The sequence below is a fragment of the Schistocerca serialis genome, chromosome 5 (assembly GCF_023864345.2).
Source record: "Schistocerca serialis cubense isolate TAMUIC-IGC-003099 chromosome 5, iqSchSeri2.2, whole genome shotgun sequence".
NCBI classification, from domain to species: domain Eukaryota; kingdom Metazoa; phylum Arthropoda; class Insecta; order Orthoptera; family Acrididae; genus Schistocerca; species Schistocerca serialis.
Genome location: NC_064642.1, coordinates 828,151,030 through 828,167,436, shown reverse-complemented (window position 1 = coordinate 828,167,436; position 16,407 = coordinate 828,151,030). Strand labels below are relative to the sequence as shown.

The following is a 16,407-nucleotide window of genomic DNA, read 5'->3' as shown; positions in this document are numbered from 1 at the left end:
TAAAAGGTCTGTATTTGAAAGTCGTCCGGTGTAGCCGAGCGGTTCTGGGCGCTACAGTCTGGAACCGCGCAACCGCTAAGGTCGCAGGTTCGAATCCTGCCTCGGGCGTGTGATGTTCTTATGTTAGTTAGCTTTAAGTAGTTCTAAGTTCTAGGGGACTGATGACCTCAGCAGTTAAGTCCCATAGTGCTCAGAGCCATTTGAACCTTTTTTTTGTGTTTGAAAACGTTAGTCTTGGGCGACTGATTACGACCGCCGTCTCATTGCGAGAAGCAGGAAAACCAGCGCCACCAGGCGTCTGAATGCGCGCATGACGCCCCACAGCTAGAAACCCAATTCTCAGCACCGCGGAAAATTCCCGATAGTTGAAAATTATCTTAATGCCATCGAGAGCTAGGCTACCACCGGTATCAAGTGAACTGTGGGGCGCAAACGCTTCGTCACATAGGTAAACGTGCGGGATATAACTGGACGATGCAGGACCGAGTTGATTATGCGGAAATGCAGGTCCAGCAGGAACTTTAGTGACAGGTTAAGCAGTTCAGAAAGGAGAGAAGAGAAACCTTTAATCTCCGTCTATCGACAGAAACGGAGAACAGGCTCCGATTATGGAAGGCTCAGAGAGAAATCGGAACTGTCATACTCGTTTGCCTTATGCGATTTAGGTAACGGCGGATTTACGAGGTGCGTTCTATAAATACTGCAACGCATTTATTTTCTGAAAGCAGGTTGGTTTGATTCAGGATTTCAATACGCTATATTATTTCCCGCGCTTCTGGCTAGAAGATCCTACTTTCCAACGCGATCTCTGTTCAGTGCGACGGCCTTAGGGCACCTTAGTGACATCTGCATGTCCGCATAATTCCACTCTACTGGTCGACATCGGAGCCAACGCCTGCTTGCATAAATAACCACCCACCACCCATCGTCCACGTACTGCGTCCTGTGGGTTGCAGGCAGATGTCCCGATGCGCGAGGCCTCCAGTTGTCATGGAGAAGTTCGTTCCTATTTTCGTGGCGAAGAACACGCTGAAGTGGTTTCTTCAGTTTCCTGAGGGTACCACAGTATGCTCCAGAGTTGATGGGTGCGCCATCAGGAAGGACATCAAACAGAATGACGCCCTCAGGGCCCCAGAAGCTCTGAACTCTTACCTCGGAGGAGAGGTAGCGTGGCGAGACTCCGCGGATCGCCGTTTTGTTTCCGGTTCGAAACGATGAACCCACGTTTCATCGCCTGTTCGACAAAAAATTGCCACGATCAGCCTCATAACACGTAATAAATGCCGCACAGACGTTCCTTCGTCGTTCTTTATGGTCTGCTAGGCGTCGAAGAATCTAGTGGGCACACACATTTTAGTGCTCTAGCTTGTGGACGGCACCACTACCAATAGAGACGTCGAGTTGTGCAGCGGATGTTTGATTGTGACCTATCGATCACTTCGAATGAGAGTGTCTGCACGTTCCGACATTGCAGAAGCACGGCCAGGCGCCGCGCGGGAGGTGCGGCAGGTCTGCGCGACCCTTTTGCGGAAATGACAGAAGCCTCGGCCAACGACTCCTCATGCTTCTGTTCACTGCCAGGTCTCCGTAGACACTCTGCAGGAACCTACGTATATCTGTGACACTCTGGTTTTTCGGCAAAAGAAACTCAGTGACATCCCTCAGCTTGGAACGCAGCTCCGTTGCAGACGCCATTTTGAAGACTAGGTACAGTGCCGCCACCACCGGAACTTCATGAAACTATAGGGTCTGAAGCGGGAATATTCCACGATGTCGCACAACAAACTCCTCATTTTTTCAAATGAAACTGGCCGCGAAAAATATGTGTTGCATTACTTACTGAAAGCCGCTCGTATTTAGCATCTGACTCAATGCTACACCAAGGCAACAAAAGTACCACCCTATGTGCATAAAACAAAATCTGTGAGTACACTCAGGATTTCTTGACAGGAAGGATATATCATGCATCCCCTAGGTGTACGGTTTGGGGCCCTTTAGGTTAACGTTGTATATTTATCACCAGACAGAGAATATTAACGGCAACTTCAGACTGATGACGCATTTAACAGTAATGAAGTACTGTCTGAAGAAATATGCAGACTTATCCTGATAAGTCTACAACGTCGTATGCAGAACGGCAGCTTGCTTGAAATGTTCAGAGAAGTAAATTTGTGCACTGACACAAGAGGCAACACGACCGCTGGATACTTGTAATTATTTATGTTTATGATAAGCGAAGTTCAGAAATCAAAGTATTTCGATGAAACTCTTAAAAATTAACGAGAAAAGTGACTTTAAAGTTTTTCGAGCAGCTGTAGTTCGCTATAGCTGGAGCGATTGTTCAGCGGTGCACATTGCTGTGTAGTAAAATAATCGCCTAACACCTGCGGTAACTAATTACCTTTAAATCACTGAAACAAGGAATAACTTTCCTCAGGCCATGTGCCTCAGTCGTGGAACGCTCATCTGACACTTTGATGGACTGAGCTTGATTCCTGGTCGCTACAATTTTTTAAACAAAGATGTAAGTTCTGCAACATTTCCATAAAAAATTAGAAAAACCGGCAGCGCAAGACACCGTTACTCGCTTGATCGAGTCTCATTCCAGTCTTTCTTTTCAGTTTTTTCGTTCACTTCAAATACCTACGTCATTCAGATATAAAATCATCAAATATGTGCTAATTAACACATATCTGTTATTTTGTAATGAAAAACGCACGTCTTCTTACATCTAATTACGTATCACACACAAAATTCCAGTTTTCATTGCAAATATACGCCCTTAATTAGTGATGCTTTATTAAAGATTTTAAAAAAGATTGTTTGAATTTAAAAAACTTATTGCAAGTAAACGTTTTATTTCTTTACGTGTTTTACGCTTCTCGGAAAAATAGAACATTCAACTTTGTTTAAAAATTTGCGTCAGCTACGAATCGGATCCATACAGACCACATACTAGGGGAGCATTCTACCATGCAGCTCCATCTAAAATTTGCATTTGTTGGAAGTCGAACCCATAGTATCTACATGTTACGCTAGTATAACTTAGCCGCGTGGCCCGTTGGAAAATTGGTCTAGCTTAAGCGAATCAAAGTTGTTTTCGGAGGCTGATATTTGAATAGTGAACATCGCGTACCATAAATATAATAAATTACAAAAGCCCGATTGTCGAGTGGTCTGTTTGTCAGACAAGTAGTTACCTTACGCCCTGAGTCACAATTGGAATCAGACAATTCGAATAAATTCAAACAAACAGCAAATCGAAGGATATGAAAGAAACTCCCTAAAACCTGCTTTACGAATCTCCCGCAGACGAGACCATACTGAGCACTGCACAGCACCGCACACAGGTCCTCCAGCAGCTACTTTTCAAATGGTTCAAATGGCTCTGAGCACTATGAGACTCAACATCTGAGGTCATCAGTCCCCTACAACTTAGAACTACTTAAACCTAACTAACCTAAGGTCATCACACACACCCATGCCCGAGGCAGGATTCGAACCTGCGACCGTAGCAGTCGCGCGGTTCCAGACTGTAGCGCCTAGAACCGCTCGGCCACTCTGGCCGGCGCAGCTACTTTTGCAGCGCTCCATTCGCGAGTAGGGCGGGAACATCCAGTAAGTAATACACCGAGGCGGTAAAAGTCATGAGGGGCCTCCTAATATCGCTCCAGACTCCGTTTTTGCCAGTGTAGTGCAGCAGTCCGACGTGGCACGGACTAAAGTCGCTGGAAGTCCACTGCAGAAATATTGAGCCATGCTGCCTCTATAGCTGCCCGAAGGTGCGGTGCGGGATTATGTGCACGAACTGACCAGTCGATTATGTCCCATAAATGCTCACTGGAATTCATGTCAGGCGTTCGGGTAGCCACATCATTCGCTCGAACTGTCAAGAATGTTCTTCGAGCCAATCGCGAACAACTGTGTCTTCCATAAGGATTCCATCACTGTTTGGGGACAAGAAGTCCATGAATGGCTGCAAACAGTCTCCAGGTAGCCAGACATACTGATTACCAGTGGACCAGAGGACCCCGTCTGTTGAATGCAAACACAGGCCACACCGTTATGGAGCCACCATCAGCTTGCCCCGTGCCTTGTTGATACCTGGCTCTATGCCTTCGTGGGCTCTGTGTCACTCTCGAACCCTTACCAACTGAAATGGGGACTCATGTGACCAGGCCACGGTTTGACAGTCGTGTAGGGTACAACCAATACGGTCACGAGCCCAGGAGACGCGCTGCAGAGGATGCCGTGCTCTCGGCAAAGGCATTCGCCTCGGTCGTCTGCTGCCATGGCCCATTAATGCCAAATTTCGCTGCACTGTCCTAATGAATATGTCGTCATACGTCCCACATTAACTTCTGTGGTTATTTTACACAGTGTTGCTTGCTGTTAGCACTGATAACTCTACGCAAACGCCTCAGTTCTCGGTCACTAAGTGAAGCCGGTCGGCCACTGAGTTGCCGGTGGTGAGAGGTTGTTGTCGTTGTTGTGGTCTTCAGTCCTGAGACTGGTTTGATGCAGATCTCCATGCTACTCCATCCTGTGTAAGCTTCTTCATCTCTGAGTAACATCTGCAACCTACATCCTTCTGAATCTGCTTCGCGTATTCATCTCTTGTTCTCCCTCTACGATTTTTACCCTCCACGCTCCCCTCCAATACTAAATTGGTGATCCCTTGATGCCTGATCCCTTCTTCTAGTCAAGTTGTGCCACAAACTCCTCTTCTCCCCAATTCTATTCAATACCTCCTCATTAGTTATGTGATCTACCCATCTAATCTTCAGCATTCTTCTGTAGCACCACATTTCGAAAGCTTCTATTCTCTTCTCGTCCAAACTATTTATCGTGCATGTTTCACTTCCATACATGAGAGTTAATGCCTGAAATTTGGTATTCTCGGCACACTCGGAATACTGAATTCCCTAAAGATTTCCGAAACGGAATGACCCAAGGATCTAACTGCAACTACCATTTCACATTCAAAATCTATTAATTCACGTCGCGCATCCGTAATGGCGTCGGATACCTTTTCAGATGTATTACCTGAACACAAATGACAACCCTTTTGTATCTGCTGGCCAGTGTGGCCGAGCGGTTCTAGGCGCTTCAGTCTGGAACAGCGCGACTGCTACGGTCGCAGGTTCGACTCCTCCCTTGGGCATGGATGTGTGTGATATCCTTAGATTAGTTACGTTTAAGTAGTTTTAAGTTCTCGGGGACTGATGACCTCAGCTCTTAAGTCCCATAGTGCTCAGAGCCATTTGAACCATTTTACATCTTGCTATACTGGCGCCATCCTTAGATGTGCCACGACTTTTGTCACCTCAGTGCATGTCTGCAGCGCCGTGTGCTTCACAGTCGTCTGCAAAGTAGCACGTGTGGATCTTGATGCTCGTAGGTCCAGATGTACGGGGCGTGCTGAAAATTAATGTCTCTGGATATTTTATATCAAAGCTCTTAAAACTTTTTAAGAAAACCAACTTCATTAACATTCTTCATTTTCATTCTTCGTGTTTACATATCTGTTTCTCTAGTGATGAAAATCGTTACTTATGATGAGGTGTGAGTCTTGTGTTATGATGTTGAGACCATGTTTCAGTCTCCACAATGGGTCGGGTAGGGTTCTCCAAAACGAAAAGAAGCTCGTCAGATGAGGCCAAATGTCAAAGCCAAGCTGACAGTTTTCTGTCACTTTGAATGATTAGCTCACCCAGCATTCGTGCCACAGGGACGAATGTTGGAACGCCTGCGAGAAAATGTGGGAAGGAAACGGTCTGAAATTTGCCGAGACAATTCATGGCTCTTCCATCACGATAACGCACACGCACATATGTCCCTGTTGGTGGCTGACTATTGTACAAGAAACGAAATCACAGTGCTGCCTCCTCCTCCGTACTCTCCCTTCGTGGCCCATGCAGAAGATTTGCAACGTTAGACGAGATTCAGCAAGAGGCGTACCAAGACTGCTTCCGAAAGTCTAAACGGCATTGCGAGCGGTGTATCAATTGTGGAGGAGAGTGTTTCGAAGTTGACCATGCGCCATAAGTAAAACACAAGCGTAGAAAAATTTTGTGGACAAAATTCCGGAATTTTTTGGACAGGTACCGCTGTTTTGCTTCGCCTAGTAAAAGTACTACAGACTGATTTCACTCAGAAGAATAAGTGGATGACTCGGTCAGCAAAACCACTAAAAAGTGTTTTGTAGTAAACGAACGTCCGCCCCCGGTAGCTGAGTAGTCAGCGCGACAGACTGTTAATTCTAAGGGTCCGGGTTCGATTCCCGACTGGGTGGGAGATTTTCTCCGCTCAGGGACTGGGTGTTGTGTTGTGATAATCATCATCATTTCATCCCCATCGACGCGCAAGTCGCCGAAGTGGCGTCAAATCGAAACAGTTGCACCAGGCGAGCGGTCTACCCGACGGGAGGCCCTCGTCACACGACATTATCATTATTGATTGAATGAATGAGTGAATACAAGCTTCAACTGACAGAAACGCTAAGGACTGCTTTCACTTGAAAAGGAAACAATGAAAAACTCGGGACTGGACAGTCTGTCAACTGGTTTCATTCGGCTGCTCCCGGAGACTGGTTTCAAGGCAAAGAAATGGATGAATAAATATACCACCGATATGTAATACTGCAACTGACTCACTCAATTATTTTCATTCTTTTGCTCTCACAGACTGGTTTGACTCAAAAGAATGCCGATACATAAAGCTACAATCGAATGAGTCGATTGTTTTCCAACGAGTAACAGAATCGATTGTTTTCACTCGGTTGTTCTCATGACTAAAACCCTGGGAGAAACAAATGTCTGTCAGCGACAGAGTGGTTTGTTGTTACCGTCACTGTAGAATATTTGACTTTGTTGACGGAGCCACACCATAAGTCTACTTGCAACGCGTCATTTCTAGCCAAGTCAACCACTGGAAGGCGTTCGTAAGTTTTGGGAACAGATGAAAATCGGATGGGGCCAAGTCGTGTGGCATTGTAATGCTGGAGGAGACGGTGCTCAGTGAGCAGAACAACTTTTCGAATTCGTGCTTTCAGTTTTCTGGGGTTCTCGCAGTACACCAACTTCGTTACTTTGCTCACCGCCGTGGCACAGTCAACAATTCGGAGCCCCATAGCGGCAGAGGGTTGCAACTTGTGTCAGCGAAGCACTACCAGTCGACCAGTACTCTGTGTGACACGTAATACCGCAACCGATATTGAGAACAAAGTAAGGAATTCTGAGGCATTAGTTTTTAGCACGCTCCCGTAGAGAGGAGAAAAGCAGTGGCGGACGCGTTGTGCAATCGTCGGCGAGCGCAGCGCTTCCTCGAGCAGCCGCGACGGGGCGGAAGCCGGGCGCGCGCAGGCGGGAACTGCGCGCCGTGACGTCACGCGCTGCAAGGCCGCCCGCTCACACGGCTGCTGCTGCTGCGCGTCTGCACGGACGTTCCCTTCGTTCGCGGCAAATGCGCGCGGAACCGAACCGCCGGCTCCTGTTCGACTGCTTCGCAGTTCTGGTTCCTGCTAAGATTCTGTGGCGTCCACCATTTCCTGTGGTGGCCGATAAATAACTATCGTAGGTTCCTTGTTAAAACTTATTTCCGTGTCGAATGAAATGAGTTACGAAATTCGCAGCCAGCCCCTGCCATCATCTGCTGCCTGTTTCCTACGCTTGCTTGTAAACGTTAGTAAAGTCCTTCCAAATAGTGTAGGATCTCAACGCAGGTTCAGCTTCTCTGAGATCAAAAGTCATTTGCTTTCCAGTCTGTTTTTGCTCGTCATCAAAGGAACAAACCGGTTATCCATGTCTAGTAGTAACAATCGTTATTTTGCCATCTACTTATATAGTCAATAAAACCACAGCATTTTTCAGCTTTTATAGCTATTCCTCAGTCGCCAATAGAGAAATGTTACAAACTACCGTGTGATTCCTTGAGGTATTGCGAGATACGAATTTGGAAATGAAGAGGTTTGAAATAATGTTAACGCTCGAGGAACTAAATGTTGCGAATTATGGAAATATTACGAAATACCGATTCACATCATCTTGAAACACTGTTCGACACTTGCAGCACTGCATTTAATCAGCTGATTTTCGTATTTGGAGTCAAAAGAATGTTCGTTGTTACAAGTCATCATCCAACATTAGTGTCAGCTGGCAAAATTATGTAGAGACATCCCCTTAAACATCAAAGGCTGTTCATTCAGAATAATTATTCACGTATAAAAAGTCATATACTAATTTTATGTCAAGCGACAATGATACTGTTTTAAGCACCTAATATTACGTTAAAAGTCGTTCACTGGAGGGTATTGTACCGATTAAATTTTACACGAAACATGTATTTTTCGATTCAGTATGACATTTTATGAATATCCTGCGACTCCTGGTTCTTATGCGTAAAGATTAATGTTTCTTGATTGAGATCCCGTTTTATGTTATTTCAACGTAACGCATAATACGAAAGTTATTTTCGATTGCAACTTCTTTAGTTAAGTTGGGGGACGAATTATGGTACCCAAATACAACAATAGTATTGTTAATCTCGTTTGGAATCGTCATTCCATTAATTCTAAATAATGTGATGTGGAATGACTTAAGAACAATTAGTGTACTCCTGATTTAGAACGAAGTTGTTAAGAGTGCTTTGAAGTTTGTTGTCAATTCAGAAACTTGTTTTCGTATTCTGGTGAAACAAGCCTTACTGTGTATGTTGCCTAGAAAAGAGGGAGCAGAATATTTGATATTTATTTTGAGGTGACCATTGCGGATAAAACAAACGGGCCTATTCCGTCTTTTATTTTTTACCTAGCCTGTTAAGCAACACAAGATTATTTAATGACTGGCACTATCAATATGTCAGTCAGTCATTAACAATTGTCTCCTACTCAAAAAGGTCATCATACAAACTTAATTGAAATCGATATTGTCTCGTAACAAGCTAAAATTGGTGGGTGCTACGTGTCAAACCCGCTGCCAGTTGATTTATGGTCTCTCTTATCTTTCTATAACCTCATCTGACACTTTTGCGCAACTGTGGCTTCACTATCAGATTTCCTTTATATTACGCAATATGTGCAACTAATCTCTGGGACTGTGGTGACTTCGTTTTAGCGGGGGATACAGTGAACATCGCGCTTTAAACGATTGATTTCACACCAGCTTCAGATCAAAACATTTAGATAACTGCTTTTCGCCAAGTTGTCTTTTTATTCCAAATTTCCATTCAGTTATTCTCAGTTCCGTCCGGTACCTATTTCTTGTTACCCTTTTCGCTAATTCCACGTTATTGGGTCTTCCTATACTCTTTCATGAACTTCATTCACCAAAATATTTTAATTTCTCTATTCTCAGTCCCTTTTTCCAAACCTCGTCTGTCAGTCCTTTTCTTTATTTTAATCATGCGTAGCGTAGAGTACGGAAAAGGGAGGTAGTTAGTACGATAGTCATCTGTTTATAATTATAACAGTAACAAAATACTTCCGCATTACATCTATTAAACAATACTTGTATTTTAGTACGGGTTCGGTTTCCAGATAAAACCTATTCGAGATCCTACTCCATTGACTTCACGTGTGTCGATGGAAACAAGAGGTTCAAAACTGGCTCTGAGCACTATGGGACTTAACATCTGAGGTCATCAATCCCCTAGAACTTCGAACTACTTAAACCTAACTAACCTAAGGACATCACACACACCCATGCCCGAGGCAGGATTCGAACCTGCGACCGTAGCGGTCTCGCGGTTCCACACTGAAGCGCCTAGGACCGCTCGGTCACATTGGCCGCCGAAACAAGAAGAAAAAAATGACTGGCAACATGCGTTGTATAGGAGACTAAAGAAACTTTTTCTGTAAATTAAGAACTCGAATGAAGTTGTCAGTTATGGAAACGCAACGACCGAAAGGCGTTACAGAAGGCTGCTTACGATAAGAAAATGTTTTTGGGCAACTTCCGATGTATTTCAAGAATTGAAGTCCAGTACATTTAACAGCTCTTTTCAGACGTACACGAAGAATTATGGAGTGGGTAAAAAAGAATGAAGTACAAAATAAGGTAATAACGTAGAATTATAAGAGATTCAGTAATTGTTTGCTGCTTCGATATGCCGAGTATCAGATGCCTGAAAGGGGTTTTACAATTCTTCAGTGTTTGAATGGTTAGTGAAAGGAGTGCTCAGAAAGTAGGAGCCGTAATGAAACAGTCCTCATAAAGGTGACGTGGGGCTTAACAGTCGTCCGCGAAAGCTCGTTAAAACAAAATGTTAGTTTTCCGTACAGGTATGTCACTCATTGTGATCTGAGATGTTCACATAAATACTTGTCGCACGGGAAATGCCCAATCAGTGTTCGTAATGAGCGTCTAAGACAAAATTATTCGTTTCAAATAGGCGCAAGGAAAATAACGAGAGGAGAAATTTAAAAAAAAAGGATAGACGGAAAGGTCAAAACACTCAACAACTTCACTGTGATTAGATGGTGAGGACGTTGTAGACAACAACAGAGACCGAAGAAGTTCATGACCAATTTAAAAACGCGCGATGGCGTGGTGTATAGCTCAGAGACCAGACGGCGAGTGTATCACACACAGTATCTAGATACGAATGTGACACCAAAACTATTTTTATTACGGTACCGTATATTAGTGCCTCCTGAGTGTTAATGAGGCTAAAGTGACCAGACTACAACTGTACAACTGGAGAGTTAGAAAGTAATTCGAATCAGAGCAACTGTCGTTATGCCTTGGCTGTACAGGAAATTTAGTGCAAGACAAAAATATTTTATAGAAAGGCACAATCGATTGATTAAACATCGTCACTGATGGTAAAAACGAATAGAGCGAGCAATCTCAGATCTTTAATCGACTGTGGCTGACAAACAAAGAAGCAATGAGGACTCTCGAGCAGTGGTGCCATTCTGGACGGGGCGGCAGCACGTGGTAAGTCAGGTGGGTCGCCTTCACTGCCTTAGAGGTCTCGTGGTGGTCGTTAGGCTCGCGTGCACTTTTTTTCTGCAGCGGGGCGGCGTGGTGCAGTGTCCATTCAACCTCTTGTGGGGTAGGCGAGTTAACGAACAGCGAAAAAAAAGAGAACAAGTAAGCCGGAAGTTTTGCACCAGGTTCGAGGCACGCAACTTTTAACGTGAACAGTGGCCACTCCATGGCAACAAGATACGAAATGTTACATAGCAACGTGACCCAGAAGGAAGGCCCATATGATATGTTTGTTGCGATGACCACTGTGGGGCCTAAAGCGCGGAGTGTGATGTCTGGAAGAGGGAGGAAGAGACAAGAGACTTGCAAACAGTGTCCGTATGCCTCACCGCTGCGGCTTATCGCAGAATTATTGTTTTATCGCTGGGCTGAAGGCTGAGCAAAGTGTCATGTAACGACAACTGCTGACAGATACGTAAGACGCTGACGTTGTCGGCGTTTACGGTCCGCGTTTAAGGCATTATCGACGGCGACCTGAAACGGAAAGTCCTCGAGGTCTGCACTTCCTCAGCGAGCTCGAAAAACAAAATCGCGCCTCACTGTTGAACGCTAAATGTCTCTCACAGATCAGACGAAGACTTCTGAAGGCCACACCGTCTGATTACCGATGACGAGATCTGTTTCCAAAACACTTAGACAACCTCTGCCAGAGGAAAAAGACAAGGTTGGCACAACCTGACGTGCTACACAGCAGTACACGGAAACATGCCTCATTCACTGCTTCCGTCATTTGCTTCGAACGTAAACAAAGGCAACGTAACCAGTCGCCAAACTTCGGTTCTTCAACACCGGTTGCTATGGTCCACCGTCAAATGGTTCAAATGGCTCTGAGCACTATGGGACTTAACATCTGAGGTCATCAGTGCCCTAGAACTTAGAACTACTCAAACCTAACTAACCTAAGGACATCACACACACTCATGCCCGAGGCAGGATTCGAACCTGAGACCGTAGCGGCCACGCGGTTCCAGACTCAAGCGCCTAGAACCGCACGGCCACACCGGCCGGCCCGTCAAATGGTTCAAATGGCTGTGAGCACTATGGGACTTAACACCTGAGGTCATCAGTCCCGTAGACTTAGAACTACTTAAACCTAACTAACCTAAGGACATCACACACATCCATGTTCTCGCTTCCCCGCCCGAGTTCAATTCCGGGTCAGGGATTTTCTCTGCCTCGTGATGACTGGGTGTTGTGTGATGTCCTTAGGTTAGTTAGGTTTAAGTAGTTCTAAGTTCTAGGGGACTGATGACCGTAGTCCCATAGTGCTCAGAGCCATTTGAACCTTTTTTTTTTTTAACACACCCATGCCCGAGTCAGGATTCGAACCTGCGACCGTAGCAGTAGCGCTGTTCCGAAGCGCCTAGAACCGCTCGGATACAACGGCGCTCCACCGTCAGTTTTGGGCTGTTATTTAAGCTGCTGTACTCGCAGAAAAAGCTGCGATCTCGAAATTTCTGCAGCCCCGCGTATCGACCTAACGTGTTCTCACCGAGAGCTGTGAATGCGCTGTTCAGCTCCAGTGTTGAGTAACTGAACTGAGAGACAAGTAATCGCCCGGTGATGCATTGCAGCCTTCGAGCGGATGTATTCTTCGAGCGCGCCGTGTCTCCAGAATTAAGGTTTAGCGAGTAGCGCACGGACATGAACAGCACGTATACGCACGCGTACAGTATAACGGCTCTGAGCTGCCGGCCGAGTACTCACCAACCATGGCGCGGCCGGCCCGGACCCGCCTGATGACCTCGAACCTGCCGGGTGGTGCGCTGTGTCGTGTTGTGCTGTGGTGCGTGTTGCGCCGGCCGCAGCGCGGAGCGGCCGCTGCGTGTTTGGCTGCCGCCACGTGCGAGGTCGCCCTCTTATAGAGAGCGGCTGTCAGGTGCAAGGCCGGCGGGGCGGCGGGGAGTCGCGGTGGAAGTTGCGTGCGAGCCGAGCAACAGCTGCGGCCAGCTGGCGGGTCGCGATGGAAGGGGGGGGGGGGGGGGCGCTGTGACGTCACGCACTGGCGAAACGACGCAGCAACCGCGAGCCAGAAGACTGGCTAGGCCGCTTCCTAGAAGCGGGCGCCCGATGCGCTGGCCCGGCAGGCAGGCGCTATCGACCGATCGATACCGATCGCTTGCCCTCGGCGCTACACCTGCCCTAGCTGCCGCAAGTCCCGGTGCGGCTCCGTAAGAAGTCACTTCGTCTGACGTGACAGCGTCTCGGCCACTTCATAGCATATTGTTCCATCATTTTGTGTCCCAGGTAAATGACTTCCTCCTCCCTCTTCATATGTTTTACGAATTTTCAGCATGAACGTCTACGAGAAGAGATGCAAAATTACACCATCAAATAAAGGAATGCTTGCTTAGTTCACAATGGTGCGCCAAAAGAACTAAGCACGTTAGTCAATTAATGTCAATTTCGTATGCACTTATTTTAAAATTGATAGCTTTCGTATTGATACATAATACTATAAGAGGAGTACTAAACAGAAAAGTATGGTAATGATGATCGAGTTATTTATCCAAAATCCCTAAGAGTTTACTGAAGACGAGGCGCGGGATGACAGAAACGTCATTGTAAAACTATTGTTGTTGCGCTCTTCAGTTGGAAAACTGGTTTGGTACTACTCCCTCCTGTGCAAGCCACGTAAGCCATGCAAACTGCGTAACTATTGCAAGCTACGTTCACTCGATCCTACCTGGTCTGCTCATGCCTAGGTATCCTTCTACAATTTTGCCGCCAGCCAAGTCTCCACACATACACACACACACACACACACACACACACACACACACACACAACACACTTACACTCTCTCCATTACCAAACTAACTATCCGGTCATGCCTCAGAATATCCTCTTAGCCGATCCCTTCTTTCAGTCAGGTTGAGCTACAAATTTCTCTCCTTCTCATCTGTTCCTCGGCGCCCCCCTGTTATGCCACATCTCGAAAGCTTCTGTAGTCTTCTTGTTTGAACAGCTCATCGACCACAGTTTTCGTTTTTTTACAAGCCTACATTACAGATAAATACCTTTAGAAAACACTTTGAAAGGTCTCTGTTGGATTCCTTTCATGTTAATTTCTGAAATCTGTTGTCATTTACGGCATAAATTCCTCTTCTAAATTTACTGTGGCGTTTCTGACTATCTGGGAGGAGACTGAGTAGTGGGACGTGTTACTTTTGCACATAAACAAGAACGATCTGTCACACTACTACACTTTAAAACACAGTTTATATGTAATTCATGTCACACAGTCGCATACGGAACCTACATCCGCTTTCTGTTATATACTGTATATGATAAGATACTGTCATCCCCCTTCCCTTCTGTGTGAGAGGATGAATGAGCAAATGTATTTCTAGTTGCATGCTGGATGGTAGCAGACAAGCCTGTCTGGTAGAGAACAGGAGGACCAACGTTGGTACAGGTAGCTATGCTTTCTGAAAGCAAAGAGGTTTCTATCCTTAGCATGGTCCTGTCCGTCCCTTGTCATGTTGGTATAGGTAGCTGCCCCTCTGGCCACTTCCGTTTGTATTTGTAAGCCACCCTCAGGAAAGGACCATGGCAGTCTGTCGGAGGCGAGCGTGTGAAGGGGTAAGATCTCCGGCTAAGCGCGTGTCTGGTAAGTCCGTAGGACAATGGATTTCTTAAGTTCAGCCTAACTGAAAATTTAATCACCTTTATTTCAGGTTTAGCTATAAAATATCTAATGTTATCTTAAATTGCAACGCAGTGTGATTCGAGTGTACAGTTCAGAATATTCCAGTAGTTGCTTTGTCACTACTTTGTGAGTAAAGTGGAACCATGTGTTGATCAGTAACTCTACTAAGATCATCAATCTTAAATGCGAATGTGCGTGAGACTATAACGTCTCGTCTTGACAATATTTTTCAATATAGCAACTTTTCTTTATGTTCAACACACGTGGGGTGTACTTTGTGAGACCAGTACCACGTGCTTATACAATTGTTTGACCCATCAGTAACGATAGTAACCAGTTCGAGGTTTTTCTTTTGCAAATTGCTTTTCGATCTAATGTACTTTAATTATCAAAATTATTGTGGAGTTACACTCTTTGTGTAAAAAAAGTTGACCACGTGAAGCATGTGGTGTAATCATCAAAGTAGGCCTCAGCTATTCTTTTCGGGAAGATTTCACAGAGAGTTAGTATGAATTCAGTATACCAGTGTGTGGTAATTACATGACGGACAGGATTGTGCTACGAACGTAACTTCTTTGGGTGAAAATTGAATCGGTTGGTTGTGGTTAATTTCCTCTTGCATATGTTTCAACGTTCTTCGTGTGTTATTTTATGAATGCAGTGTTGTATGCAGTCTCCCAATCTTGGCTCCATATTTGATGTGTTCCGTAAGATTACAATCTCACATTTTCACAATCCTAAATAAGGCACCAGTTTAGTTATGAATCAAGTTTAATATGCTGAAATTTCAATGATCAATGTTAAAATAAATTTCCAAATATAAACTGATTTATTTCTTTTTATTTAAATTCTCTTTTATATATATATATATATATATATATATATATATATATATATATATATATATCACCAGTTGTCGTATGACTATTATAAGATTATAATTAATGTTAGTCTGGTTGGGAATTTGGTAAGCTAGACTGGATACCTGGTGAAACAGTTGCGCAGTAATGCAAGGTTAACTTCCCCAGACAGCTCACAGCTTTTAACCCACTTTTATGGTCTTGAATAGCAGCACCGCTTGCAGAACAAAATCAAGCAACAACTTTACAACTTCATAACACTTAAATTAATCTTACACCTTCTTATGAAACGCTTTTCTTGGTATTGCGAGCCTGCATTTTATACTGACTTTAACTCGGGAATCATCAGTTATTTGAAGGTAATTGTGCACGCCATACGAAATACAGAGACATCCACGTATTTGACATAGCGTCCATAATAGCACTAATACAACATTCAAATTACGTAAAAATGAGCGCACACTTCTTACGTGACTTCACGTCACACCTGTCACCATCAGTTATTTTGCTGCCCAAATAGCACAACTCATCCACTACTTGTAGCGTCTCATTTCCTAATCTAATTATCTCACGTCGCCTGATTTAATTCGACAACTTCTCATCACCCTTGTTTCGCTCTTGTTGACCTTCATCTCGTAACCTCCTTCCAAGACACTATCCGTTCCATTCAACTGACACTGCAAGTCTTTTGCAGTCTGTCTGAATCGCAGTGTCATTCGGAAAACCTCGAAGCTTTACTTTTTGTGGTACGACTCGTTCGAAGTTGACGCCAGACTGGATTTAATGAGAAAGCATTAAGAACGTAAAACGCAGTATGCTGTCAACTTGGAACGAAGCAACGCGGACTTTAAATGAAGCGACATCGACACCAGAAACCTCAACAATCAGCGAGCGGTCAAACTCG

At 44.9% G+C, this 16,407-nt stretch overlaps 1 protein-coding gene across 1 annotated transcript in view; it reads right to left on the bottom strand.

Annotated features, from left to right (window-relative positions):
* Positions 1 to 12,811, bottom strand: part of LOC126481624 (uncharacterized) — a 35,187-nt gene extending 22,376 nt beyond the window's left edge. The window contains exon 1 of the mRNA XM_050105513.1: positions 12,699 to 12,811. Within this exon, the coding sequence (XP_049961470.1) occupies positions 12,699 to 12,705 (7 nt within the window). The 5' untranslated portion in view covers positions 12,706 to 12,811. The remainder of the gene's footprint in view (positions 1 to 12,698) is intronic.
* Positions 12,812 to 16,407: the final 3,596 nt, after the last annotated feature.